The 27457-nt window shown below is 53.1% G+C and overlaps 1 protein-coding gene across 3 annotated transcripts; it reads right to left on the bottom strand.

Annotated features, from left to right (window-relative positions):
- Positions 1-1318: 1318 nt before the first annotated feature.
- On the bottom strand, positions 1319-26186 carry Trim29 (tripartite motif containing 29). 3 transcript variants are annotated; one of them, XM_038323925.1, is made up of 10 exons: positions 25380-26186; positions 17889-17984; positions 16741-16974; positions 14637-14835; positions 12096-12197; positions 11543-11545; positions 9831-9920; positions 6854-6949; positions 3866-3942; positions 1319-1381 (listed from the first exon to the last, which is right to left on the bottom strand). In XM_038323925.1, exons 1-10 carry the CDS (start codon positions 26184-26186, stop codon positions 1319-1321), a joined length of 1767 nt encoding a protein of 588 aa, XP_038179853.1. The 3 variants fall into 3 exon arrangements, with proteins under 3 accessions (XP_038179853.1, XP_038179854.1, XP_038179855.1); XM_038323926.1 differs by lacking the exon at positions 11543-11545; XM_038323927.1 differs by lacking the exons at positions 11543-11545; positions 25380-26186 and adding an exon at positions 22766-22786.
- Between the last annotated feature and the right edge of the window lie 1271 nt (positions 26187-27457).

Genomic DNA, 27457 nt, shown 5'->3' with positions numbered 1-27457 from the left:
CTCAGTGGCTCTCAGGCTACTCAAGGACTTGCTGGCCTCCGCCTTTTGTGTTCAAGGTTAATGAAAGTGTGCCTCAGAAAGTTCCAGGTTTCTGTCGCTCAGAGACCCAGACTGGACCCAAAGGCACCATGTCTTCAAGATATAAGAGGAAGCTGGGCAGTAGTGGTGCATGCTTTTAATCCCAACAATTGGGAGGCAGAGGCAGGCGAATCTCTGTGAGTTCGAGGCCAGTCAGGACTACACAGAGAAACTCTGTCTCCAAATAAAAGAAGTAGGAGGGAGGATGACAGGACACCAGCTTTCTGTGACCCTGGGGGACCCCTGACACACTCATTCAGATCCGGAGAAGTTAAAGAGACAAATGGTTTATTCAGGGAGGGGGAAGCCCAAGCCAAAAGTACCCCTCCCCACCCCTGCAAGCTGACCTGTACAGCCCCATAGGCCCAGAGTGGGAGACAAGCCCCCTTAAAACACCTAATGTTGCTGCTGATTTGGCTCTCTCAAAGTCTAGTGACATGAGACATGGATGGAGCCTGACACCCTTAAGACATGTGGTACCTCACAAGCAACACATTCTTAGCAGCTCACCTGCCGTCTACTGCTGTGAAGAGACCCAAATTTCATATGAGTGAAAGTCTACGGGCAAATTTTCATGAGTGCATTGTGGCACATCAGGGAAACGGCTCCATCTAGCCATGGTGGAGAAATATCTAGACTACAATCCTCTTGCTAGGCAGGAGAGCCCATTCTCCAGCTTTGCAGCCTCAGAGTAGACATGGCAGAGCCTCACAACTGGACCAGGACAAAGCCAGCATGCTGAGAGCATCCTCTAAGGTGTGGCCAGGCCAGCCAGGCTTTAGTAAGTGGGATCTAAGAGGACACACAGGGCCTGTTTCCTCTTGACAGAATTGGGCTGCTGATAAAAACGTGAGCCCGAGGGATAGACACAGAGAGGTTGCCTTAACTGAGCACCTACTGTCCACGGTGGAGGGAAATGATCACCAAACCTGGACATGGCAGAGCCTGGCACCATGTGGGCCTGGTGGCCAGCTTCAGGAGTGTTACAAGAAGTGAGCCCAACTGTCTCTCACCCTGTGGTTGGTAACTTGGCCTCACACACAGAAATCACAGTGGTTGTATGTCACCAAGCAGAAAAAGGAACCCATAGGGGAGCAGAGGAAGCCAGCGTAAGCTGGGGAGGGGGGCTGTCAGAGGCTGTGGAAGGGCAGAATGGGGTCAGACTCCTGCCCCGCAAGAGCGCAGCATCTTGGAAAGCAGGGGCGACGGGAGAACGGGGTTGTGGAGCTCCTTGTTGAACTCAGGGGGCCTCATTGGACCCCATCCCGTTGCCTTTGTTGACGTAGAATGGCCGGTAGTGAGACTGTAAGGGAGACAGGAATGATTAGGGTAGCCAGGTGGTAGCAGAACCCCACAGCCAGCCCAACCAACCTAGACCTGCTGGAAGCAGCACTGGACCAAACCTACAACCTGCTATGCCCTGTGGCCTGACCTGCAAGAGCTACCTATCTTGCTGCCAGGAGGTGTCCCCTGTTAGCATCAGAACTTCTAGGTCCAAATTCTAACTAGAGTCCATTCCCGCCACTTAGGATACGAGCTTGGATTGCATCCGCAGCCCACAGTGTCTTCCTAGTGCCACCGCAGCTACTATGTGCATAGCGCTTTGTGTTCTCTGAAACTACGCATCACTGTGCCAAGGGCTTTCCGGCGACAGACTCAATTAGGTTTTACAACCATCCAATTAAACAGGCTACTGTGACCATGGCCACTTTACAAGCAAGAAGACCAATGCACAGAGAGGCTAGGCAACTTGCCCAAGCCACCCAGCTAATGATCAAGAGGAACAGGATGAGAGGCCTAGAGGTTGGGCTCCAAATCCCATCATCCCCAGCCTCACCCCAATTCTTGCTATCATTCTTCTGTCTTAAGCATTTCACATGTTGGCTTAGGTTCTTTACATGATTCTCCCTATAACAGACAGGATGAATGGACCATGGTCCCAGCCCACGGTGCTCCGCACCCACCCTCCGTAATCGTGGAGCACGAGCCTCTCTGATCAGAGCCATGAACAACTTTCCGAGCCCTACCTATTCCTTTCGCCCTCCTACTCCCTCCCTCCAGGCTCTGAGGAGTCAGGTCCCCCAGGCTGGGATGGAAGAGCAAAGTGGAGCTGTCCCTGGGTCTCGGGTCAGATATGGAGCTGCTCTGTGCCTCCTGGACACTCCCGGTCCATGACTCTTACAGAGCAGGAGTCCAGCCTAGGCAGTGCCAGGGCAGGAGGGTTTGTAGCCCAGACATGGGCTAAACCATCCATTCACAAAGGAAGACACAGAGGCCCAAGGAGGAAAACTGAGCGTGGACTAAGTCACGAGACTGCTCTAGCAAAGCAGAACCTGGAGCCAGGTTCTCCAGCCCTCGGGTCCATTCCGGGATCCCAAAGAAGGGCACAGGGTAGAAGGGATTCTTCTTTCAGAATGGCTGTGTCAATAACATATGGATTGCAGGCCAATGAACATGGCTGCAGTCTGAGAGGCTGGGGCGGAGGGTGAGCAGTAGGCTGATTCCCACCGCCCTCCCTGTTAAGATTGCAGTAGGTGAGTTAGGAGGGCTGTGAGATCCCCAGGCTGAGGAATTCAAGTAAGAAATGGAAGAGCAACTCATACATGACCACGTAGCAAGCTGGTGATGGTTAGGTCCCAGTTGCCAGGCAGCCTGCATCTTAGGCTGGCCTCTATGCACACTACACTGGCTTCCATTGTCCCATTCTAGGTGCCGGTCGGACAGCAGTCTTGTCCCGCTAGAGCCCTCTGTGGCCTTCTCTGTGGGGACTCAGGTCTGGGGGACAGGAATGTATATGATAGGAAGAGAATGACTCTCCCATTATCTGCTTTCCACAGTCCTGCTGCTTCCATGCCCTTGGGCCCAGCTCCACATTACACACACAATCACTTAGCTCCTCTCGTCCACAAATTAAAGAGTTTTTCCAATTAAACTAGGCCCAGCTGATCATTGTAGAATAGGGCAAACCTTGTGCTCTGACCTCAAAATGCAAAAGCAGTGGAAGCCAAGAGCTCTGGCCCCCATCTCAACAAAACCCTGACGCTACCTACATGGTACCTGGTTAGCCCTCTTGGGACCTAGCACAAACCCTAGGAGGAAAACATGAAGGGAGATGAAGGCTCCAGGGTGATAGTCTCTGATTACTGCCATTCCCAGGCAAGGATAAGATGCATCCCATGTCCAGGGAATTGGAGGACACTTCGTCTCATCATTGTAGAGGTGCCAGCAGGTGGTCTGGATCCTTGGCCACACACACCACCATTGCTGCTTTCTCTTTAATAAGCCCAGCTTATAGTTATTAGAGAATAAATCCTGAATATACCTTTCTAATGTTCCAGCTCCCCCGAACACACACCATCACTCCTAATGGTCTCTGCTACCAAAGCTGGAAAGTAGTCCCAAGAGAGGGACCCATCTCCGGGATGTCTGTGCAATGAATGGACTAAGTATTTTGCAGTCACACAACTCTTGGAGACCAAGTCACCATAGACACCCAGTGGTCACTTGCAAATACCTACCCTGGCTGTCCATGCTACAGATTCTAAACTGAGGTCAAAGGCAGTGTGTGTTTACCCAGGCTCCCTGCATATAACCCCCTACCCCCTGCTCGCTCGCTCTCTCTCCCCCTTTGCTACATGTGGTTGGTTGCTTGGGCCATTGCTACCTCCCATGTTCACAGTATGGCCCAGAGAAGCTCTTCTCCTCCCACAGACCCCGAAAGCCTGTGCAGTTACCGAGGCCCTGGACACAACTGTGCTCAGCGGCCCTCCAAGTACACCTTACTCACCAGCAAAGTCTGCTTGCCAGATTTCCAAGTCTGAGGCTGGGCCTTGGGAGCCTGGCTCCGGAGGAGGGAGGGATAGCCTGGAAAGACAAGATGTTCCAGTCAAGAGGACCCGGGCTGGTGCTCAGGGACTCCCCGCAGCTGGAGCAGCACAGCTGCCTGCCCCAGAGTGACGCCCAAGCATCATCCAGCCCAAGAGCAAGTTCAGCCACCTGCGGAGGTGTGCAGCAGCTGGGATGGCGCAGTTGCCAGCTGGCAATCCTGGGAGACTAGCCAAAGGAAGGAAGCGGCAAGGCAGAGGAAAGGAAAAGGAGCCAGCCAGGTAGACGGGGACAGGCAGCAGGAGAGTGTTGGCTCCCTGTCCAGGTCCAGGTCTGCACTACGCTTCTAGGATCACCACCCCTCGCCCTAAGGTCTTATCACGAAAGACCTGTCCCTTTCCCAGAGTCCAGGACAGCCCTTCAGTTGGCAGCCCCAGCCAACACTGCCTAGAAAAAAAAAGGACTCCAGGCTCTGCTGTGCTGTGCTAGGGGTCAGGGTGAGGTTTCTCATTTATCCAGCCCCACTTGTGACAAGCACCATGTGAGTGTCTTCCCCTTGCTCGGTCCTCCCATTTCTTGTAGCTCAGCAGTTTACTCGAGTCACACGGCAGCAAGCAGCTATCAGGATTGGAAACCATGGCTTGCCAGACTCCGAAATCCATAATCCTATTCCTGCTGCCTGGCTCTGGTTGTATCATAGCAGCAGACCAGGAACCCACAGAAGGGCAGCCATTTGCCAGTGTGATTGTCACTCAAGGTTAGGACAGTAAGTCCAAGGTCCTAGCGGGTGGCTCTCTGCACTTGGTGAGAAGGTGCTAGCCCGGGATGAAACTGCCTGCCACCTCCTTGGCTCTCCTTCGCAGCCCTGGACCTCTATAAAGAACATAACTGCACAGCCCGATGGAAACACCACTCTGCCCGCAGGGCAAACAGCAGTGGCTGGGAAGAAGGTGGCCTGTGACTTGAAGAATGAGAAGCTGGGGAGATTAACAGTGTCTGTCCTTGGCAGCCACTGTCAAGGGAGGCTGCAGCTGCACGGGCTGGGCCAGCCCATACCACCTGCAGCACTTCCTGCTGCACGAGCAAGAACCCCTGGGGCTGTCCCTGCACCTAGGCAGGAACTGCCTGAGAAAGAAGATTCTATGGGTCCTGGGTGATGATGAGACTGGGAATGGAGACCTCACCTCTTGGTTTTCAGAAAGAAAAACCCATACCAGCCATTAGAGCTTAGGGGTTGTTACAGGAGTGGCCCAGGAGAACAGTCTCGGCAGCAGGCAGAAATCCAGAGAGTGAGCTAGGACGGCAGGGGTGCGGGACATGCATCTCTGTCTAGGGAGCTCTAAGGAATAGGGACCAGGACACCCTAGAAGTGGCAGAGATCTCCCCCAGGATGGCCCACCTGCCCTGCTATGGCAGAAGAAGGGAAGGGGTGGGAAGAAGGTGGGTACCGGGATTGTTTTTAAAGAACCCACTGCGGTCCAGTGGCTTGGAAAACTCTGCAGTGGCCTGTCCCAAGGTTGTGAATTGATAGGGGGCTTTCCCAGTGCCTGCTGGGAGAGAGAGAGGTGTTAGCAGCATGCGCCTACCATCCAGGAGGCCGAGACTCTAACACCTCACTGGGGCACTATGCTCCTCTGTGCTCCACAGCCTAGCTCAGACCTGGGAACTGGAGCCGCCTTGGTAGCCCCGGTGTTCCCTGTCTGCCTGTGGACCTGGTAGAGGGTATGGGGGGAGGGGGTCTCAGGACTTCAGGCTATCTCTCTGACATACAGGGCAACCTGTCTAGGCCATTCCTAGTCATCCTGGTGAGTTACTCTGTGTGAAGGTGAGGTGGATTCCCTGTATCTGACAGGACATCCTTCCAGGGCAGGCCTTAGCCAGAGACTCTCTGCAGTCTGCTGGGCAATTCTGAGGGCTAAGAGCTGTTACCCTCTGTGCCAGGTGACCTTCAGGCTAGGCTTGATTAAGGAACAGATAAGCATCTTCTGGGAGCCAGCATGCCAAGGCAAGTCCCAGAGTGTCCCAGACCTGGCCCAGGGACTGGACTTCTCCTGGGTCCTGAAGACTAGAATCCCCTACTCCTTCCCTTCTTCTTCTTGCTAGTAGTTCAGAAATCTTGTCCTTCATACAGACTATGCCCTAGCCTGGACTTGGACCACTAAGTGCTAAAGCCACTTCAGAGGCCTCTGTTTGCTGTGGGGGTTTGGGGGTGCTCCAGACAGTTCCTTTCTCTCTTGTCCCAAGGAACCCAGCCGCTGATCCTCCTGGATCAGACATTTTGGGTGTAGGGAGAGGTAAAATCCCTCCCCATGAGAGCTGCCTCTAAGGCTTAGAGGGAAGAGACAGGCCCTGGGCCTGCTACACACAGGGAACAGCACACATGGCTGCACTGCACACTACAATACCCCGCTTCAAGCCTATATCCTCAGGATGACCCCAACCCCACGGGGCAGGAGGTGCAAACCATTCAACCAGCTCAAGACCTACAGGAATACAGTAAGTAGGTGGGGGTCAAGTATAGGAAAAGAATGTCAGACCCAAAAGGCCTGATCCCACCACCCAAGAGGAACTGCTGCAAGATGACTCTATAAGAAGAGTGGGATCCAGCCAGCTGCAGGGAGGCACTGGGGACTTAAATCAACTCCATAGCAGAGAGGCTGGGAAAGTAACCCAAGGGAGCATTTAGGCCACACAGATAGGGATGCCTCTCCAGTCACCGAGGCCTGTCGTCCCGTCCGATCTTTAGGAGTCAGTATGTATGTCACACCCAAGAAACACTGCCATAGCCTGGCCCCTTTCCCTTCTTTGGGATGCACCAAAGGCCCAGGGTCAGCTTCTATCTAGGTCAGAGCCCTCCCCTCCAGAAGGTGAGGGGAGAACTAGCCAGATAGGGAACAGAGACTCAAGCAGGGCAGCCTCAAGGCAAAGCAAGGGGTAGGAGTGAGCTCACCTTTCAAGGAGAAAGAGGAGTTGCCCTGCACAATGGGCATGTCCTCAGAGTTCTGAACAGTGGACGAGTACTCCCAGACCCTGGAGGTATAGTTACCTGGCAGGACAAAGAAGGCATATCAAGCTGGGCCGTGGTGGCGCACACCTTTAATCCCAGCACTCAGGCAGGAGACAGGGGCAGGTGGATCTCTGTGAGTTCAAGGCCAGCCTGGTCTACAAGAGCTAGTTCCAGGACAGGCTCCAAAGCAACAAAGAAACCCTGTCTTGAAGAAGCATGGGGGTGGGGGAAGTACCTTTCAAATCAAAGCATAGTTTAGCTGGGCAGTGGTGGCACACGCTTTTAATCCCAGCACTTGGGAGACAGAGGCAGGTGGATCTCTGTGAGTTTGAGCACAGCCTGGTCTGCAAGAGCTAGTTCCAGGACAGGCTCCAAAGCAACAGAGAAACCCTGTGTCAAAAAACCAAAAACTAAAAAAATAAATAAATAAAAAATAAAATAAAATGGCATATCAGACCCAGGTAGGCTGGCCTGAAGAAGAAAGGAAGGACCAGGACAAGATCAAGTCCTTGACTCTTAGTCCATTTGCTACCCCTGAAGTCAGGATGCCACTATGCCTGCGTTACACTTCCCCAGCCTTCCCTGCTATGGAAGGTGTGTAAAGGATAGGTGTGTTCCTGCAGCCCATTGTCCTCGCAATAAGACATGGGTTTGTGCTGTGCAGTGTGTATGATGGGATATGGAGTGGCCTGTGCTACAGCCCACATGGAAGGTCCAGAGGATACCTTTGTGCTGTTTCTCTCTAACCACCTTTACATGGGGTTCCTAGAGTCAAAGTCGGGTCCCCAGGCTTGCACAGCAAGCACCTTTGCCCGTTGAGGCATTTTGTCAGCTCCTCTCCTCAGATTAAAGGGCATCCCTGAACACAACCTACAGGTCTTGTGTGAGCTGCTCATTCCCGCCCCACTTCCTGGAATTCCAGCCAACTCATGACCTCACTTCCTCCAACACTAGCTTCTTTCTTGTCTCTGGCGTTGGATCCAGAATGGTCCTTTGCTCGGGATCTGCCCTTCCTCCCCATCCCCAGCAAATTCAGACAGCATGTTTCCATGTCACTTTCCCCAGAACCCTGTGTGCCTCTTCCTGCTGCTTCTTGTTATCCTGCACATCCTGTGCCCTGGGTTGCAGTTGACTGTTTAATTGTCCATCTCTTGTGGTGCTGGGGACACGCTTGTTTGGCTCAGCATCAAACCGATGCCTGCCAGAGCCTTATTCCTAGAAGGTACTCGCTGCATGTTTGATGGATGCATGTGCTAACTAATGAACAAATAAATACAAACACATCTTATCGCTTGGGGACACAGACAGTTGACAGAATGCCTGGTGTCCTGCTCACGGGGGTGAAGGAGCTAACAGACAGCTATGCGCAAGGAGGCTTCTGTGATGGGGAGAAACAGCAAGGGCATCATGGTGATATTGGAGTCCCCGTTGACAAGACACCCAGCTCTTCCTCTGCAGCAGGAAGCCTTGGGTACCTCCTAAGTGAAGCTCCCTCTGCAGCCGTGCCCACGAGCCCGTGCGCTCCTCTCGTCCTAATAGATGAATTGGGCAAAATGAAGCAAGTAGCCACCCTGAAGCTGGATTTGGGGGCCCCATCCAGTAAGAGTCAGGATACAAGGGCATACCTCTACTGAGTCATGAACTAGCCACGAAATGGTTAAAATGAATTGTCTTGCTGCTGTTCTCTCCTATAGGTACTTTCTGGGTTGGTCAGACCTGTAAATCTTTTGTATGGGAAATGAAGGATAGGTAGTGAGTGGGTGGGCAGGTGTTCATGCACGTCTGTACACATATGTGTGCCTGTGGAGGCCAGAGGTCAACATCAGGCGCCCGTAGTCACTTGTCCACATTGTTTTGGGGACAGGGTCTCTTTTGAACCTGGCACTTGCCGATCTGGCTAGACAGACTAGTCAGCATGACCCTGAGATACTCCTGTCTCCAAGCGCTGAGATTACAGGGATGTGGAGTTATGCCCAGTTTTTGCACATGAATGGTGGGAATCAAACTCAGGTCCTTGTGTTTGCATGGTAAATACTTTCCAAGTGAGCTAGCTTCGCAGGCCTCTGCAGCTATGAATCTTAATGACCAGCAGAGAGGTGCAGGCATAAAAACATAGAAACATATTGTCCTCTCTTCCGGATGGCAGTGATCTTCTGGTTTCCAGGTGTCTATTCTTCATTGAAGAGTTTCCCAGTGCTGGATCTAGGTGGGGATGCCTGGCTGAACTGGCCCATTACCCAAGAACTCCAGCACAGAATAAAGGTCCCCCAAACAGAGACTTCAGAAGCACACAGCCCTGACCTGGAGCACAATGGTCCCCTTAGCACACAGAGCAGGAGACCCTGTATTTGACAGCTGTATTTGGGACAGGTTCATCCCAGCCCCCACCACACTTCTGTCATAAGGAGTCGTCATGGTGGTGCCTCTGGGATTTCCAGGCACACCGGTGTCAAGTCATGCCTTCCTTTCCATTTGCACCCTAGATAAATCATTGTATGACTAGGACAGAAGTCAACTCAGCCTGTCGGCCTTCTGTCCTGGTGCTTGCTGGGAGAGGCCCCCACAGCCAGACACTCATCCCATTTCCCCCTACTCATCCCTCAGGGATAAGAAGAGCAAAAGGACTGGGGAGTTTTAAAGACGCTGGGTTTCAGTAGCTTCTCTTCGAGCCTAACCAATGACACCATGCATTTCTGCATTAGCCAGCACACATGTGCTTGTATACACACACACACACACACACACACACACACACACACACACACACGTCCTGCCCCAGTTCCCTATATTCATCTCACATTGGGTAGTCAAGTCATTCAAATTCAATCCATGGCTCAGCCAGTCCTGGGACCATCACCCCATGTTCCCTCCTGCACACCTACATGGGCCCCTGCCTACCCTAAGCTGAACCTCCTCCTACCTTTTGTGCCATACAGATTGTTGAAATTCTTCTGGTTGGTCTCCTTGGAGAGGCGGCTGGGCGAAGACGGCTGGTAAGATGTCCGGCCCCCTGTGGGGCAGAAACAACATTTCAGAAAGGTGGGCTTGACTCAGCTCAAGGCCTGCGGTCTCTGACTTGAGGGGAATCCTAGACAGGACCCTGTACATCTCCCTGAGAGCCCACTGGACCCTTCTACTGGGGACAGTCCCTGGGTCTAGCCTGAGGCAATCACAAAACTCACCACCCAAATGAGAGCCCTTTGGGGAGCAGAGGGGGCACTATTGGCTGATGTTCCCAGAGCACTAGAATTCTGAATGGCTCTGAGTATACTAAGATGCTCGGTCATTCTACTTGGGAGCTTTGAGAGCAGGAGACTGACAAACCCGCTCCTGAGCCAGGGCCTATCTGAACTATTCTGCAGAGCCTGGGATCCGGGGCAGTAGGGGAAAGGGGAGGCCATGACAATGGTGGGGGGTAGGGGGGCAGAGGCTTTGGGTCCTCACCCAACAGACCTAGCCTCCTACAGAAGACTAACGAGCCCCCTGGGAACTTGTCCCTGGTATCAGCACAGCCTGTGACTGCTCATGGCCCTGCTGCCTTGTGTTCCCACACAGCCCTATGTCTCTAGCCCTCTTGTCCAGACACCATGCACCCCACCCACTGCTGGCTCGCCCAACCAAGCACCTGCCTGCCCTTCCCCTTTCCCTCACAGTCCTGCCTGAGCACACACACACACACACACACACACACACACACACACTTGTACTGGCCAGAGAGCCCCTCCTTCCTGAGCCTGGGAACTTACTTCTCCAAGGGAGGGAGTCATTGTCGCTGCCTAATCCCACTGACTCTAAACCTCTAGGCTTGGCCTGGTAGCCTTTAGTGGCCCTGTTTCCCTGATCCTCTTGATGTCTCTGCAGCCCCTCCCAGGCCTCTCCTCTACCCTGAGCCTGGGAGCTGCAGGTGTCCCTGCCCATCCTGTCCCTGAAGGGCAGGGACACCAGAGGAACCTGTTTCTTCTACCTACAGATGTCATGACTGACTCATGGGGACCAAGCCAGAGGGGACAGTGACAAGCCTCAGGTTGACTCAGCCCTGGCACTCTCAGGGAGCCCTTGTGGCAAGTAGTACTTCCCACACCTGGTGGCCAACAGTGGGGGCTACTCTGTCCCTGGTTTTCCCTTATGCAGGGAGAATCAAGCAGGAACTGTGGGGTTTGGACCACCCCATCAGGCTAGTTCTGGACCAGGGGGAGAACCAGAGAGACCAGGCTAGGCATACACGGGCTTTTAAAAAGAGAGCTGCTGGGGACCCGGCCAGCATAGTTTGTCCTTTCATGGAACTGGCTAAGAGCAGAGCTCTGGCCAGAGGGGGACAGGACTGATGTCAGAGTCTGATTCACCCCAGAAATGTCAGAGGTGAAATCTCAGTACCCCTCTGCTGCCTAGAACCTCCCAAAAGCCTGAGTGTTGTTTTGAAAGGCAGGGTACAGAGCTTCCTATCTGATGAGCTCACTTCTCCCAGTCCCTCGGCCTGCCCACTGCAGCTTGATCTGTCAGTAACTACTCAGGACCTCTGGCTCCTCCCTCCAGCTAAATGCCTTCTCAGATCTTCCCCTCCCACCCCACCCTCCACTCTCCAGCACCCTCACTCCTCTCCAGGCCCCTTAGCTCCCACATGCACCTGCACACCCCCTCTACCCTGTGGCCTGGTACCCCCACCCTTATGTACCAAACACTGTGGTGGTTCATCACTAACGTCTAAGAATGTTCAGACTATTCTAAGCCAGGAACATGCAAGTCCTGGCCTAAAGCCCCCAGGCTGCCCCCCTAGAGGGTAGGATAAGGAGGCAGGTGACTTGAGGGAAACAAACAGAGGGGCAGACTGGCTTTGAAGGTGGCAGTCCTACCCAGGGCTCACTACTTGCAGCAACTTTGGTAGAAGTGCCACCACACAGCTCTGGACTCTGGAGCGGAGCCTGAGATACTCTGAAGGACAGAGGCCACAGGAAGGGCGGGAGTGGCAGACTGCATGGGGGACCAATGCATCTAAGGAGCCGTGTGCTGGATAACCTGTCACCAAACCAGGACACGTGTCACTTCAGCATGAAAGGAGGCACTGAAAGTCACCACGCAGGGACAGGAAGCAGGGGCCAGACACATTGAGTTATGGTCACTCTACCCAGGAAGAACCTGTCTGAGAGTGACTTTGGGCCTCGGCCGTTGGTAGCATACTCTCCCTCACCCTTGGGTGTGAGGTACATGGAATATCTCTTCATGGTGTCGGGCGTGCTCCACTCGTTCCCAAAGCTGCTCGTGTAGCTGTTCATGTAACGATGGTCACCACCTGGAAGAGAGGTAGGTCAGCAGAGGAACAGGTGGCTCACAGGGAGAGGCAAACTATCACAGCCTCGGAGAATGTGGCGACATGGTCCACACTGCCCCTGCTCCTCCAGTGAGCCACTTCCCAGGCACACAGTCTCCTCCTTGCAAGGGCAATTGTGTGCATGACAAGAACATACCCATTTTGGGGGTCCATTTCTTATTTTATCTGTATCAGCTCTTGGGCAGGTATGAACATCTCCATGTGACAGAAGGGGAAATCAAGGCTCGGGAGGTGAGGGCAGTGAGATGCCCCTGCTAACAGGACAATCAAGGAGGAGTTGGGATTTGATTCCTGGCCCTACTTCATACCTCAGCCCCAGCCACTGCTAGTGGCATTGGGTGGTTGTCCTGTCTTGGCCTCTGTGGTCCAGAGATCTGGCCAGCTGTGTAGGGTGAGCTGCACACAGCTGCAGGCCCTCAAGCACCAACTAACCTATCTCTTGGTGGCCAACTCTGCTTCTGACCCTGCAGAGGCTGCTACCACCATGTCCTGTTCCTACTGTTTCCTGACTTCTAGTTCCTCCATCTTTCTTGCTCTCTCTCAAGTAAGAAGTGAATGGCTCAGATCTATCCTTCATCTTCATCTCCATCACCAGCAGGATCCTGGCACACAGTAGACTAAAGGCGTTTGTCCAGCCCTGGTCCCATTAAACAACAACAAAAAAAAAAAATCTCTGGATGTAACCTGGTGCTCTGTGCCCTGGGCATGTGAGGGGGCTGGGGAATGCATCCCTGGTCTGGGAGGCAAGCCATCATTAGGGAGTAGTCGGTGGTCACTCCAAGGCCTGGCTCATCGGCTACCCATCCTCCATCTCCTACAACAGATAGCATCTAGCCACTAGGCAACAGCAACAGAAACAAAGGCAAAGGCAAAGGAGGCTTCCCCTGGGCCTGCAGCCCAAGTTCAGGGCAGCTGAATCAGCACACCCAGACTTGCTCCTGGCTGCCATCTCACTACACATCTTACATAGGATGCCGGACCACACCTGCACAGACTGGCAGGAACCATCATGACCTAGAAACAGCTCAACGAACCACCAGGAAGCTGGGGTGATTCCTACAAGGTTCACAGTCTCCCTGCCCCAGTTAGGACCGTCCTCTCACATCTGCCCAAACCATTCCCAAGGACTCCCCTGAGAGGTTTGTACCACAGAGATGAAGATGCTCCTTCTTCAAGCCACTGCTGCTGCTCTTAGCAGTGGTAGTGGCTCCACTTAAGGAAAGAAAGCCTAGCAGCCATAAGAGCCGAGTGTGAAGCCCAAAAATAACCTCTCCTGATCAACTGGGGGCCCTTTGAAAGGCTGCTTCTCTGAGTATCAACGTGGACATCTGCAAGGGCTAACTCCCCACAAGGGAGCAGGAAAAGGCCAAGGAAGGAAGGAACTCAGCGTAATGCCTACATCCTGGGAGCCCTCAATCACCTCAGCTGTCGCTGTCCCCATTAGGATCATGGCAATCGTCATTAGGGAAAGGCTGTTGGGATCTGAGTGCCAATTTAAGTCAAATGATTGTCTCGCTAAAATGGCTTTATCTGTCCTTAGGTATGATTGAATGCCCCCCATATTTCACAGGAACACTGCTGGGATCATACACGGGTGGTCCCCTCCACTCTCCTAGGCTCCTCTCCTCAGGGAAGAGTGATGTGATCCACCTGGAGACCAGACAGAATCATTTCTGTTGGGTGTTGATGGCTATGAGGCCTTAATCAGGCTGTTTTTGAAGACATTGCCCTGGGCCTGAACCATTGAGGCGTAGCCTTGGAGAAAGTACCGGGCTTTGGGCCCTAAAGGGATTGGGATTGGGTAGAATGGGGCTTAACAGGGCAGTTCCTCAGGTTAGCAGGCTTTCTGGGAGATAATTCAGTTAACCTCTACAGGGAGAGCATGACTCAGAGAAGGAGCTGATTTCAGGGCAGGTGAGTCAGAGAGACACGCCAATGCCCCATCATCTCCAACCCCCACCAGGCCAGTTTCAGCCTGTGGGCTCAACACGACTCAGAACAACCATGGTGACGGGCCTCTCTCCAAGTCCAGATGTAACTCTAGGTTCCTTCTGAAGCCTGCAACTGGCCCATTCAAGCAGCAGCAGGGACGCAACTGCTAGATTAGACCTGGCAGTCTGATGGAGCTCTGAATGAAACCACTCCTCGACACTAATGAATGGTCCACAGAGGAGGCATCTACGCGGCAGTTCCCAGAATCTCCCTGCCTTAGGTCCCTTGTAATAACTGCCAGTCTAACGGGAATGCTAGAATCCCTGAAGCCTAGTCTAAACATGCTCCCATGGAGGAGGGAATGGAGACCATGAGGAGTCAACCACTCAGGTTCCTGCCTACATCAGACAGCAGGAATTTACTGAGAAACACCCCCAGCCTCAACCCCATGGACAAGGGAGTACCTACCATTCTCCATATGGTTCCTCTCAATGAAGTTGCGGCTCAGATCGGCCTTGCACATCTTCTCAACATGGCGCATGCACACATTGAGCAGGTCATCCTTGAAGTTGCCAAGTGACTGTCCCAGGCCCTCTCCTTCCAGCAGGACATGGTAGGTGGGCAGAGGTGGGGGGAGGGAGTAATTGCTCATCAATGCACCAAATTCCTACCAAGAAAGAAAAACAGCCAATAACTTTGCCATTCGTTGTGAGTTATGTGGACCTTGGTCTGCATGGGAGCTCTCAGTTTAGCTAGAGACTCTGTGCTGAGAGCCGGAGGGCTGAGTTCTAGGATCGGCAGGATAGCTAGCTTTGCTTTTCTTCACTGGAACATATGAGTCAGCTAAAGTCAGTCTTGATTGAATTAGCATTCGGATGAGTGACTCCACGGCTCTCACCACTGATGTGCATACACACGCAGAAGTTGTGGAAATAACACAGGCTGGGTGGTCTTTAGGGGAAAGGGTACATGAGAATACTAGAACAGGGTAGGTACTTCCATCTTTACAGCCTCACTCCCTCCTGCCTCCACACCTCCCTTCTTCATCTTTGGCACACCCCTCCTCCGTCTCCAGTCCTAAGCAGCCTGCAAGACCCTATTCAAACTCCACCTCCCCCCCCCCAAAGTTGTCCTTAGATTGCTCTAGCCTGCCGGCCCTTCTCTGAATTTCCATAGGCACTTATCTCCTGAGCCACATGCTTTATCATTTAATTACACACTTTTCCATATTGTTCTCTAATTGTACATGTCTTATCTTCCCAGCTGGATTGCAGCTGCTTGGGGGCAGAAATCGTGCCTTAGACTTCTCTATTTGCCTCGGCACCTGATAGAGTCCTGCACGCCCAGGAGTAGCAAAACATTCTAGCAGACAGAAAGATGGATGCATGAATACACAAACAGACTAGATCAAAGATAACAAATACACAACACTCGTATGCCACTCCTCCCTTACCCAAAGCAGGCATTACTAATTAATCACAGAACCCTTTCTTATCAAGCCTAGAGCACTACTGGTACATAGCAATTGAACTTGGTACAAGGTGACATTTGTGTGCCATCCTTAGAGTAGTAGAGAGTAGACTGGAAAGAAAATAAAATAGATGGAAGGATTAGTAGTGAATGGGTGGGTAAATGGTGGGTTGATGGGTATGGAGTAGATGGGTGTTGGTAATGAATGGATGGATGGTGGGTGGGTAGGTGGGCAATGAATAGATGGGTGGGTGGATTAGTAGTGATTGATGGATGTAGTAGTAGTGATTGATGGATGGATGAGTAGATGGGTGGGTGGATTGATGCTAGGTGGATGAATAGTGAGCATACGGGTATTGGATGTGTGGATGGAGGGATGAATGAATGAATGCATAGTGAGCATACAGGTAATGGGTGGGTGAACTGATGGGTGGATGGTGAGTAGATGAGAAGCGAGTAGACGGGTAGTAAATGTTATGGTTTTGGTCCCTGTCCCTTTAAGAGACAAGCCACGCCCACTCCCTCCCCCTTCCGCTGAGGCAGGCTGATCTTCAGCTTCCAGCCTGAGCTCACTCTCTTTTCCATCTTCCTCTCGGAGAGGCAGCTTCGCTTCTCCCTCTCTCCCCACTTCTCTGCTTCCCCCTTCTCTCTCTCTCTCTCTCTCTCTCTCTCTCTCTCTCTCTCTCTCTCTCTCTCTCTCTCCCTCCCTCCCTCCCTCCCTCCTTCCCTCCCTCTCCCTCTCCCTCTCCCTCTCCCTCTCCCTCTCTCCTTTAATAAAGCTGTATGTCTATTTTCTGTGTCTGTGCCGTTAACCCGCCGCCCTAGTCACAAGTGTTCGGCGAGTCTCTGTGCAGCTACGCACAGCTGCCCAGCTACTAAGTTTTTAAGAACAAAAGTAAATGGGCAGATAAATGGATGGATTGATAGTGGGTGGATGGGTAGCAGACAGGTAGTGAATGGGTAGGCAGGGGACAGATGGATGGATAAATGGATGGAAAGTGGGTAAATGGGCAAGGCAGGCATGGGTGGAGAGCGAATGAGAGCCTGCGAGACCGGATGATTTGAGTGAGAGGACTGAGGATCTGAACGGTGGCGTCCGTACCTGCAGAAACAGCACCGAGTCGCTGATGCTGTGCAGCTGCTCTCGGGTCTGCTTGTCCTCGTGCAGCACCTTGGCCCTCTCATCCAGGGCATCTACGATCACTTTCACTTGGTCCACAGCATCCTGCTCCCGCTGTTCCAGCGCAGCTCTTACCTCTTCCTTTTGCTTCTCCAGGTCCCTCACCAGGTCCCTGAAGCTCTGCTCCAATATGGCCTTCTCATTGGTGGTAAAGCTCTAGGTCCAGAATGGGGGAGGGGGATGAAGAAGAGTTGCATTAAGGGAAAACCCTAGCTTTCCAACAGACTCAAAGAAGCCCCAGGGCCCTAGCTTTGCAAGCCTCCATGACCACAAATCTCTTTCAAAGGCATCACTGAGAGATGCCAGTTGATAACCACGCCAGTGGGCGGGTTGTTGATTTGGGTTGTTGTTTGAGACAGGATCTCAAGTAAAACAGGCAAGCCTCACACTTACTATGTAGTCCAGGCTTAGAATTTCTGATCCTCCTGCCTCTACCCACTGAGTGCTGGGATTGCAGGTGTGTGTCACCACATCTGTCTGCAGGTGTTTCTTATTGTCTAATCTTCCTTGTCTCCTGTGGTTCTCTCCCCTGGGTGGGTCAACATGAGCCGCTATTCCATGTTCAAGTGACTCTCTGGAGGCTCAGACAATCTCCTTCAAGTCGGGGTATGCTTGCGTCAGTTGAGTTGAGTTGCCTCAACTCGAGCAAACCTTATTTGGGGAGTAAATCACTTGGCTGTTCCTGAGGCCAGACTCCACAGTCAGTAACTTTATACTAGTTTGCTATTATCCAAGCCACAGCAGACATACTGTTTACCATACTGGCCCAAGTAGGAAAGAAATGGGGTGTACTTAGTAGTTTAGGTAGTCTGGTGAGCAAATCAGACATCAGAGGACATTGGAAAGCTCACTGAAGAACGGGTCTAGGATCTCTGCAAAATCCTACCAAAATGCCTGACCTAGGCTGAGAAAGGAAGTATGTGGGAATGGCAGAGCGGCTGGGAGGATCCCAAACAAGGAAGTATGGATATCACTGTGGGCCAAAGCCTGGAGCAGCACTGAGTTCTGCCTTCTCCCAAGCAATAGAGGCAAGTGAGGGCATCATAGCAAGGGAGCCTGAGGCCACTCACCTTGATCCGGTCCTTCTCCTTCTGCCACTTCTCAGCCTCATCTTCAATCTCAATGATTTTCAGCTGCAGCTGCTCCTTCTGCAGTGACAGTTCAGTCTGTGGGGAAATGTGGAGGTTGAAGCTGTCGTGAGCAGGGATAGAGAGGAACAGAACCAGAGACCCATGCTGGTGACTCACCACATGAGCAAACTCAGGCAGATGTGACACCCATTCGTGCAACCTTTCACTCAGCAATTGTTATCAGCACCCCAGAACTGCTGGGCTCTGAGCTAGTGGCCGAGGATCCAGCCACGCATCAAGTGCCATACCTCCGTACTCTCGGACCACTAGAGCTAAGCAGCTTAGCCATGTCTTTACAGGGGTTAAGCCTCCCAGATCCTTCCCACCTAATGAAGGGTGAGAGGCTCTTGCTCCTTCCAGTGGGCCTGGGGCCATTGGTGAAAGAGAGGATCTGGACTCAACCCATTTCAGCACCGCCCTGCCCAGGGAGTGGCTTATAGCAGTAACCCCATGCAACGTTTCTGTGGCATGACGCAGGCCTTGTTTTGCAAGCAAGAGCTGGGGTTGCCGCCGGCACAGACTCGGTCCAGGCAGGCACAGCTGTAAACCTGTTTATAAGAAAGGGAACGTATCTGCAGTGTAGGCAAGATGCGGACTCTTCCCCAGGCTCTCTGAAGGAAAGATGACAGAGTGAGGCTAGGTAGGGAGGAGAGGACCTGGGACCCGTGTTCAGAGGCATTCTGACTGTTGGATCCCGGGACAGCTGGGAAGAGGCTCTATCAGGAGGGCACTGAGACGTCAGCATTCCATCCATACTGGGCTTCCACGTGGGGGATGGTCCCTCTCTGAGAACCAGCTATTACTGAGGCAGATTGGCAGGCATGAAGCTAAAGCCAAAGCTATTCAATGAGTTAAGAATGTCTCTTTTTCTTTTTCTGCTGAGCCCCACTGGAGTTCACAAAGCCCTGTCTAAAGCTTGGAAGATAAGGGGTAATCATTCAAGGAAGTCCTGCATGACTCAGAGCTCCCCACAAACACTGCGGTTTAAAAACAGACTCTCCTCTTTCTAGCCATCTCCCTGAGGAACCTATAAGAACAGTTGAGGTAGAAAAATTAGAAACCATTAGGATGATGAGCTCTCCTGGCAAGGAGCTGTGAGCATCACCAGTGATCTTTGAGCATCTCACCAAGCTAAGAGTTGTCTGTGGGGTGTCTGCAGCAAAAGTTGAGGGAATGCCCTGGGATGCTTGCTGCAAAGCCCCAGAGCAGGCATCTACTGATCGGCTCCCACTGGCCTTTGAGAAATGGTGCCCAGAGGTAGAAAAGACAGGGACACAGGGGTCACAGAGACCCCAGATAGGAAGTCCTGATGCTCTGGCCTGCCCACCACTGCCATGCTCCCAGGCTCTCCAGGCAAGAAGAGTCTAGTATGTTCTCAGTAAGCATCTACTCCACCTCCACAGTCTGACAGCCCCACAGCATGAGAAATATCACCAGAGAGGAAGACCGGCTTGTAGAAAGGGATGAGGTGGGGACTTGGCCTTGGGGTCTCTGGAACAAGGCTTGGGAGAAGACACAGTAGTGGGAAGGAGGAGAACAATGAGAATAAGCCCCACCCTCCAACTCTGTTCTTTGAGGGTGAAGGGTCAGGGAGGCCAGGCCGAGCTAACAATCTGAAGACCCCAGTGTGGTCCAGGCCTGAGCAGCAGATCTGCATCCTAAGATATAGAAAAAGGAAGATAATGGGTCTGTCCCAGCAACTTTCCCATCCCTTAAGGATTCCTGCGGGAGACCAGGGTCAAAGTACAGAAGGAGAACTCCCATCTTCTGCAGCTGAGCCTTTTGAACTGGCTCACCCAGAGCTCATGTCTAAGAATCCAAGATGGAGACCCCTAACCATCACCCGCAGGCAGGCTGTAGGGTTTGACAAGTTCCTTAGCTTCTCTAGGCCTCAGGCCTCAGTAGCTCCTCTGTGCTGTGGAGGTTACCTAAGCACCCGCACCCGCACCCACAACAGAGGGTGCAAGAGAGATGGGAATCTGTAAACAAAGCGCCCAGAAAGCACCTGGCACAGAGTAGGCGCTGACTGAATAATGTCCCCATGGCCACGTCTATATGGCACCTCCCAGGTGGGGCAAAGCAGTAGGCATAACAAGTAGGACAGTGACAGCTCTGCCCAGGTGGCTGCACTGTGTTGGATGGTAAGTCTGGTACGTGGGGTCCGATGGGGCCCAGAGGTGGTAAGGACACAGTCAGGATAGGGAGGGCTGGCTGAGGGGTGGACAGTGGCTGAGACGTCAGACTTAGGATGTAAGAGATCCTGAAAACTTGAAAGCCGAGGACACTGACGGAAGTGGGAGAAGGTGAAAACCAGAAATAAGAGCTAGGGGTGAGCAGTAGTGCCAAGAGACACCTATCAGGGGCTGTATGGTTAGCCCACAGCTGAGGAAAGGGTCCTTCCTAGGAGAATGGATTGGCCAGCCAAGGGGAAGAGAAGAGGTAACTGAGTCCAAGGGATAGAGTCCAATGCGGCTTAAGTCATGAAGCATCTGAGTCAAGGATGAAGAGAGATCGGTTCCTGGGAGCCGACGCTATGAAAGGGAGGGAGGAGGAGGTCAGGGGTCACCTGAGGTCTGGAGAGAAGAGCAGAGGTGTTGGCCAGCCACCTATGTGGAGAGGAGGGGACCAGCCCGGACACGTGCAAGGGCAGGATCAGAAGCGGAGACAGGTTGTCTGCAGCAGTGGGCGGTGGAATGGGTCAGGGCGGACGAGGGACTGGCTCTCCTTTTCTCTAGGACTCGAAGCCGGACACAGGCTGGGAGGACCCACACCACAGTCAGCAAGACCAGACCTGCAGGCCACAGAAGGTTCTGGGGCTGGGAGTAGTGCCACAGTAATGGTCCCTTCTCCCCTCCAGGAGGGGTCCTGCCCCACTGAGGAGCAGAGTTAGGGTCAGAACTCTAGGAGTGTGCCTCAAATCTTAGTGCTTGTCAGTTTCTTTTCTGTACAGGAAACCATGGCTGTTGGAGGAAAGTCACTGGGGCCACTGAGCATCTCCTACAAGCCAAAGACCCTGTGAAGGTCAGTGATGCTAGCCATACCTCGAAGTTGCAGTCACCGAGGCCTAGAGGGACTGTATAGCTGCCCTGAGTGTGCACTGTGAGAAAGACAGGTGTAAAACCAGAACGCGATCACAGGGCCCATTTCTTTCTCTGTGGCCCTCAGAGGCACTGCCCGGGCAGCCGTCTAGACAGAGACCTTGTCCTTCACCCGTTTCCCCACCTCCTTGAAGCTGATGGAATTCAGCAATTCTCCCCTCCTTTCGCCTCCCCCACCCACAAGGGCTTCCTCCCTGCCACTCTCCCTGCTCCCACAGAAGGTAGAGGCAGCCCCAGGTGTTTGACAGGTCTCAGCTCCACAGTGCTCCACCCCTCCCCATCCCTCCCTCCTGGCTTCCTCCCACTCTTCGCTTCTTTCTCTTCACCCTGCCCAGGCCTGTCCCTAAATGCTTCCTTTGTTCCCTTCTCCCACACTGTCTGGGGCCTCTCCTCTCTGATGGTGGGGATGGCCCTTGCGTGGGTCACCCAGCCTTGAAATTCTTGTGGCCTTGAGTGAGTAGACGTCCCCTGAGAATAGAGGGAGGGGTGGCAAAGTCTGTGCTGCTTCAGCCTAGATTGGCCATCAAGTGCAGATATAACCAAGCACTAGACAAGGGGACCGGCAAGGCCCCTGGGAGAGGACTCTGGCCCGCTAAGATCTTCTGTCAGTCTGGACTAACTGCATGGGCCCTGGGCTGTGACATTTGCCAAATGAGCCAGTTAATTGCCAAATTTGTACTCCCAGACACATGGTAATTACCTGGATAAGAATCTGAAATGCTGAATAGATTTCTTATTTCTATGCTCCCACGTCAAACAGCCCTGTATCTGTCCATCAACGTCGCTGAGGTCCCCTTCTCACTCCCTCTGCTTCCTCACAGCCCTCAGGCCGGAGGAAAGTGCTGACGGGGGTGAGACACTTCATCCTGGCATCTGCAGATCAACAATGAGCTCTGCAGATGCCACCACCCATCTCTTAGCCTCAGTTTCTTTGCAGTGAAATGGGCTACCTTCCCCTGCCCAGCTATATATGAGAATCCATGTGAACCAGAACCTCCTGGAGCAAGGCTGGGGATCATGGAGTGACCCCAGCCTGTAACCTGTTGTTTGGGAGGCCGTTGGATTTGATGATCACTAGAAGACTCTTCCAATCCTGCTGGGGAAAGAGGTTTGAAGTAGTAGAGAGAAATCCCAGTCCCTCTGTTCTTCTGCCCTGGCCTTTGTGTGAATCTCTGCATCTCTGAGCCTGGTGTGGTACCCCGCCCCATTGGGCTGTTTCATTTGCAACCATGCAAATGCTGAGCCCAACCCTGGCCCACACATGAGCTCCACAGAGACTGGATCACCACCCACCTGCCTGGTTCTCACTTTCCTCCCTGTTTCCTGTCTCTAAAGCTCTCATTTGATTGAGTCCTCTCAGCATCCTTGATCAGGCCCCTATCTTGTACCTTAACCAAACATTCTCCCTGAAAATGCCCAGAGAGATTCTAGGCACCCTGGCTTTTAGTCCAGCTCCTCTTTCTGAATTCCAGTCCCTACTATCTGCCCAAAGAGCTTTCCTCCCTAAACCAGCACAGTAAGAAACCTAAGGACCAGTGGCTGCATTAGCCTAGTAACCGAGTGGCTCAGCCTTGCACAGAGAACTGGGCAAGAAGATGAGCAATCAAGCCACAGGGCACAGTAGGAGAACTGAGCAGATGATAATGTCTAAAGTGGAGACAAATCGCTGAATATGAGCCCCTTTAGGGCGGCACTCCAGTCGGAATGTCATCAGCACACGTCCGTCCACCCAGAGACCATATCAAATGTGCCTTAAGACAGGGCCACCTAGAGCAGGCAGCTGTAGCAGGAGGGACTTGGGATAAACAGGGATGTAAATGGATAAATAGGATGTTTGTGTCCCTCTTCATCTCTTCTAGCAGCCTGAGAAAACCCAGAGGGATAAGCTAAACCAGTGTGCACCTCTGGGACCACTTGGGACATTGAGAGTAGAGAGGGAAACACTGAGGCCACTAGAGAAAGGGGTCATCATATGGCACACCACATGACCTTTCCCCAGCACAATCCGTGCTCCAAGTCTGTACACAGACTGAGGTCCAAGGGACAAGTGCCTGTGGCCGTGGGTGTCGTCTTCAGCTTTGTGCAACCACCCCAGACACTGCTCGGTGACCTCACCGGCCTCACTGCAGGCCTGTGGAGCTGGTTCTGCCTGCTTCCTTGCATGAAGCCACGTGGGAGCCGGTGTTTGAATGTTTCAGGTGCCTTCAGAGGATGCCAGAATTGACACTCGGCTTCACACCAGTCCATCAAACCGCCCCTCCCACCCCCTGTTCTGAGTCAAAGTCCACCAAGTCTCCAAGTCCCATAAAAGCTGGTCTTAGACAGACTGCTTCAGCGCTGTCCTCTGGCTGCTCGATTCCACTCGCCTCATCTATCCTTGTGTTGCCAGAACATACACAAGTCCATGGCACACACATGCACATACTCCACACACACACAAGCTCCCCCAAGTTCCCACTGTGGCAGTCACTCCACGATCCTATTCCCTTCCAAGGTGACCGCAGATACTGCATAAAGACCTAGGCACATCTCTCTCCAGCCATATTAGCCAGGTTCCTTCCTTCCTTTGGATGTGTCCCCCAATCTGTGAAGTCTGTGAATGCTCCATTAGGCTTGGAATTCTCCTTCTGCAGTTCCGTGTTTATGCTTCTGTATACCTGGGAGGATGTCTCTTCTTGTTTGTCTTTCTGACCCTCTCCTTCCTTGTCTACCTCACAAGTCTTCAAAGTCAAGGACTCTCTGAGCCCTACAGCAGCCCCTGACTGAGAATAGCAAACTTGGAGCTCTTAGTGTCTCCAGGCCAGACTGCCCACACCTTCCTGGCCCCCAGAACCGCTCCTCTGCAGGCATTCACATTCAAGCCGAAGCTTGCATAGAATAGAGGCCAGTGTGTTCACCTGGCTTTCAGTGGATGCAAGACCTGCAATGTTGGCTTCCTGTGTTCACTTTGTCCCCTTCTCATCCCAGAGTCCTCAGAGATGTTTCTAAGGACCCTGGGGTGTCACAGAGAAATGTGCAAACAATCTAGTTCACCCCTCAGTTTCACACGGAGTGACTGACAGCCTCCTAACAGCCAACCTGAGACTTGCAGCCTCATTCCCAGTGCCCGCCATTCTGCTGGGAATTCTAAGCACAGTCCACAGGGTGGGCTTCCTGCTCCTGCCCTCTGCCTTCCATCATGAAGCTAAGGGCCAGGCTGCCAGGGGATGCTGGGGTCAGGGGAAGCTGAAGACACCTTTGGAAACCCAATGAAGTATCTAAGGGAAGGTGTCTGAGTCAGTTCCCAGCTGTGACTCCGGCACCCTAGGGGTAGGGACACGAGACACAGAGTGGGAGTGACCAGCAAGCACCTGACCAGAGAGCTGGGTAAGGAGAGACCCTCTGTAACGTGGGGTACCAAAGCTAGTGAGAAAGCAAAGCCCCTACACTGGCCACCAGGAAGGTTTGTCTCTGTGGAGGCCATATGCAGCTGGGTGAGTGAGCTCAACAAGGGACAATAAGCCAGTGGCCACAGCCCAGCATACCTTCCCCAAGCACATCACATCCGCAAGCCTCCACTCGCCTCTGCTCCTCCCCACAGATGTACCGCCTAATCACACACAGGGAATTCACACAAACACACTTACGTAGCCCACACGCAGATATGGGCAGACACCCGCATGCGTATAAAACACACATTTACATCCACCCACCCACACATGCTCTCCCTCCGATGTCCACCCACAGGCACAGACCTGTCGGCTGAAGTCACACAAACAAAGCACACAGGGCCCAACTGAGAGCAGAGTAAGGGAACCAAAGTGGGGGGGGGGGTGAAAAGGGAGTGGCTTCCAGGTTAGGGCAGAGCAAGGAGCCAGCTGACTACAAACCTGGAGGCAGCAGAAAGGGTATTTCAGGAGTCTTGGAGTCCCCTCTGTATCTATCTCCTTCACTCTTGACCCATTGCCTAAGGTCCAGTCCTGCTCTGTAAGGAAGAGCTTTCTAACCATGGAGAGAGAGAGAGAGAGAGAGAGAGAGAGAGAGAGAGAGAGAGAGAGAGAGAGAGAGAGAGAGAGCAGAGCCCAGGAGAGAGTCCAATACAGTTCTACACTCTGACCCGACTCGTGAACTTGGTCCAGCTCTAATCTTTCTGGAGTTTCTATCCGCTCACTTATGGGATGCCCCTCTCCCAAGACCTTTGGGGGTTAGAGAGACCTCTGACCCCCAGGCTGGAGGTGCAGCAGGGAGAGAGACTTGTTTTCTCAAAGAGCAGAGCACAGCGAAGGAGAATTAAGTCCCCAGTAAGGGTCAAGGTGGGAGGGGAAGGGGAGCAGCGGGAGGCCTGGCAAGTCACCTCCTTCTCAGCCTTGGCCTCCTCCACGGTGACAGTGCTGTGGTTCTTATGCTCCTGGAACATGCAGAGGTAGCAGATGCAGGTCTGGTCGGTCTGACAGAAGAGTTCCATGGTCTTGCCGTGCAGGGGGCACTTTCGGGCTTCGAAGTCCCGGATGGGCTCCAGCAGCTGGTGGTCACGGAAGGCAGCACCCTCCAGGTGGGGCTTCAGGTGCAGCTCACAGAACGAAGCCTGGCACACCAGGCAGGACTTGACGGCCTTCTGCTTGTTGCCGATGCAGGAGTCACACAGCACCTCCTCGGAGGAGCCCGACTTAGACCTCAGCAGGAGGCCGGAGTCAGCCCTGGGGTAGCTGTTCCTGCGGACTTCCCCTGGCTCCACGATGGTCACCGTGGGTTTGCGGGGCTCAGAGAATATGGATTTTCGCAGCTCCCCCTTCTCAGCAAAGGACACGGGCGGCTTCTTGGAAGCCCCCAGCTGGAGCCCGGCATAAGGAGACCTCCTGCCTTCCGCAGAGTCCATGCTGAAGTAGTTGGAGCCTTTGTCATCCACGGACTCCACAAACTGGATGATAGGCCTGCGCCACTCATTGCTGGAAAACAAGGCACTCTTCCCCTCCCCTGACTTCAGGGCACTGCCCAGGGTCTTGCCCTCCGTCACCTCCCCACTGTGCCCGTTGGTTGTCTTGGTATCCTTGCTGTCTGCTTTAGTGCCATTCTCCAGGCTGCCGTTGGTACCCGGTGGACTGCGGGCGTCCCTGGCTTCCGGGCTGGCCCCATTGCTCCTGGAGGCATCGGCACCTTCCATGGCAGGTCACTTGCTGGTCTGTTGCTACTGGTTGGGGTCTCGTGGTAGGTGACTTCAGCGGGTGTCTCAGGCAGGGAGTGGGGCTGGCAACCAGAGCCCAGGGACACACCTGTGGGGAGGAGAAGGTGGGGCAGGAGGAGGTGCCATAGGAGGAGCAACCTAACACAACGGGCCCACAGAGACTGGCGGGGCAGAGTGGCTAATTACCTGGGCCATGCCTGCACATTCACGCCCAGCCTGGGATTTTTAAGAAGTGTTTTTTTTCTCCCAGTTTTATTACTTCCCACCACTGACAACCAGTCGGGCTGCTTCCATCTGTTACACTTCTAGCAGAGAGGCGGAGTCTCTGTTCTCATAGGTGGGCGGACTTTGAGGAGGCCAGTGCCCCTGGGGGCAGAAGGTGAGGTGTCCACAGAGGTCCATGGGACAGAAGACTCTTAATTGGGTCACACAAGCCAAATCGCCTTGTAATTTGCAGGCTGGAAACCAAAGGAGAGCCTCCACCCTGGGACAGCACATCCTAAGGAAAGCTGTGGGATGGGTCCTTAGGACTTGGACATGACTGATTCTTACCAACTTGCCCGATGTCTTAGGTACTTTACATATTTGAGTTTATTTAAGCCTTCCTACAATCCACAGTCATGCCGTGTGTGTGTGAGTGTGTGTGTGTGTGTGTGTGTGTGTGTGTGTGCGTGCTTCCAACATCTTCCTCAATTGCCCATTACCTCATTCTTCGAGGCAGAAGATCTCACCTGGCCATTGGATCTGCCTGCCTCCTTCCTCGCAATAGGACAACAGACACCGACACCACATCCAACTTTTACCTGGTACTAGGACTTGAATCCGGGTCCTCCTGCCTGTAGGCAAACACTTCACCCTCTGAGCCAGTTTCCAGCCCTCAGCTGTGCCTTCTGACAGAGCAGAAATGTAGGCACTAAGAGGGACACACTGGCTTCAGGCTGTCACAGGAAGTCTGGGGCTTTTGAGATTGTCCAGTCTCCTCTTCTACCCCTGCTTCTTGGAGACACTTCCACATCTCACTAGAACATAGCTTCTGGAGGTTTTCCTGTGCCCATGGCCCTGAGGAGAGTACTCACACTGGCCTTAGGTAAGCTCCTCAGAGCAGGTCGGATGTTGCTTGGGGCCCATGGGCCAGTAATATGGCAATACAAAGAATCTAAGCAGTGACAGCCAGGTGGAGGGTCCTCAGAGCCCAAACACTTCCCATTTTCTACAGAAGGTTTGCAGTGTGACTCAGAAAAACCTGCACA

Source organism: Arvicola amphibius, chromosome 3 (assembly GCF_903992535.2).
Source record: "Arvicola amphibius chromosome 3, mArvAmp1.2, whole genome shotgun sequence".
Classification (NCBI taxonomy): domain Eukaryota; kingdom Metazoa; phylum Chordata; class Mammalia; order Rodentia; family Cricetidae; genus Arvicola; species Arvicola amphibius.
This window is presented reverse-complemented; position numbering and strand designations above follow the sequence as displayed.

What these genes read in the sequence shown, in the direction of transcription:
- Trim29 (XM_038323925.1), bottom strand. Translation starts at nt 26,186, where the DNA reads ATGGAAGGTGCCGATGCCTCCAGGAGCAATGGGGCCAGCCCGGAAGCC. An exon ending in GAGGAACCATATGGAGAATG is followed by an intron (nt 12,198 to 14,636) that starts GTAGGTACTCCC and finishes CCTCTCTTCCAG; the next exon opens with GTGGTGACCATCGTTACATG. An exon ending in CTCCTCTTTCTCCTTGAAAG is followed by an intron (nt 3,943 to 6,853) that starts GTGAGCTCACTC and finishes TTGTCTTTCCAG; the next exon opens with GCTATCCCTCCCTCCTCCGG.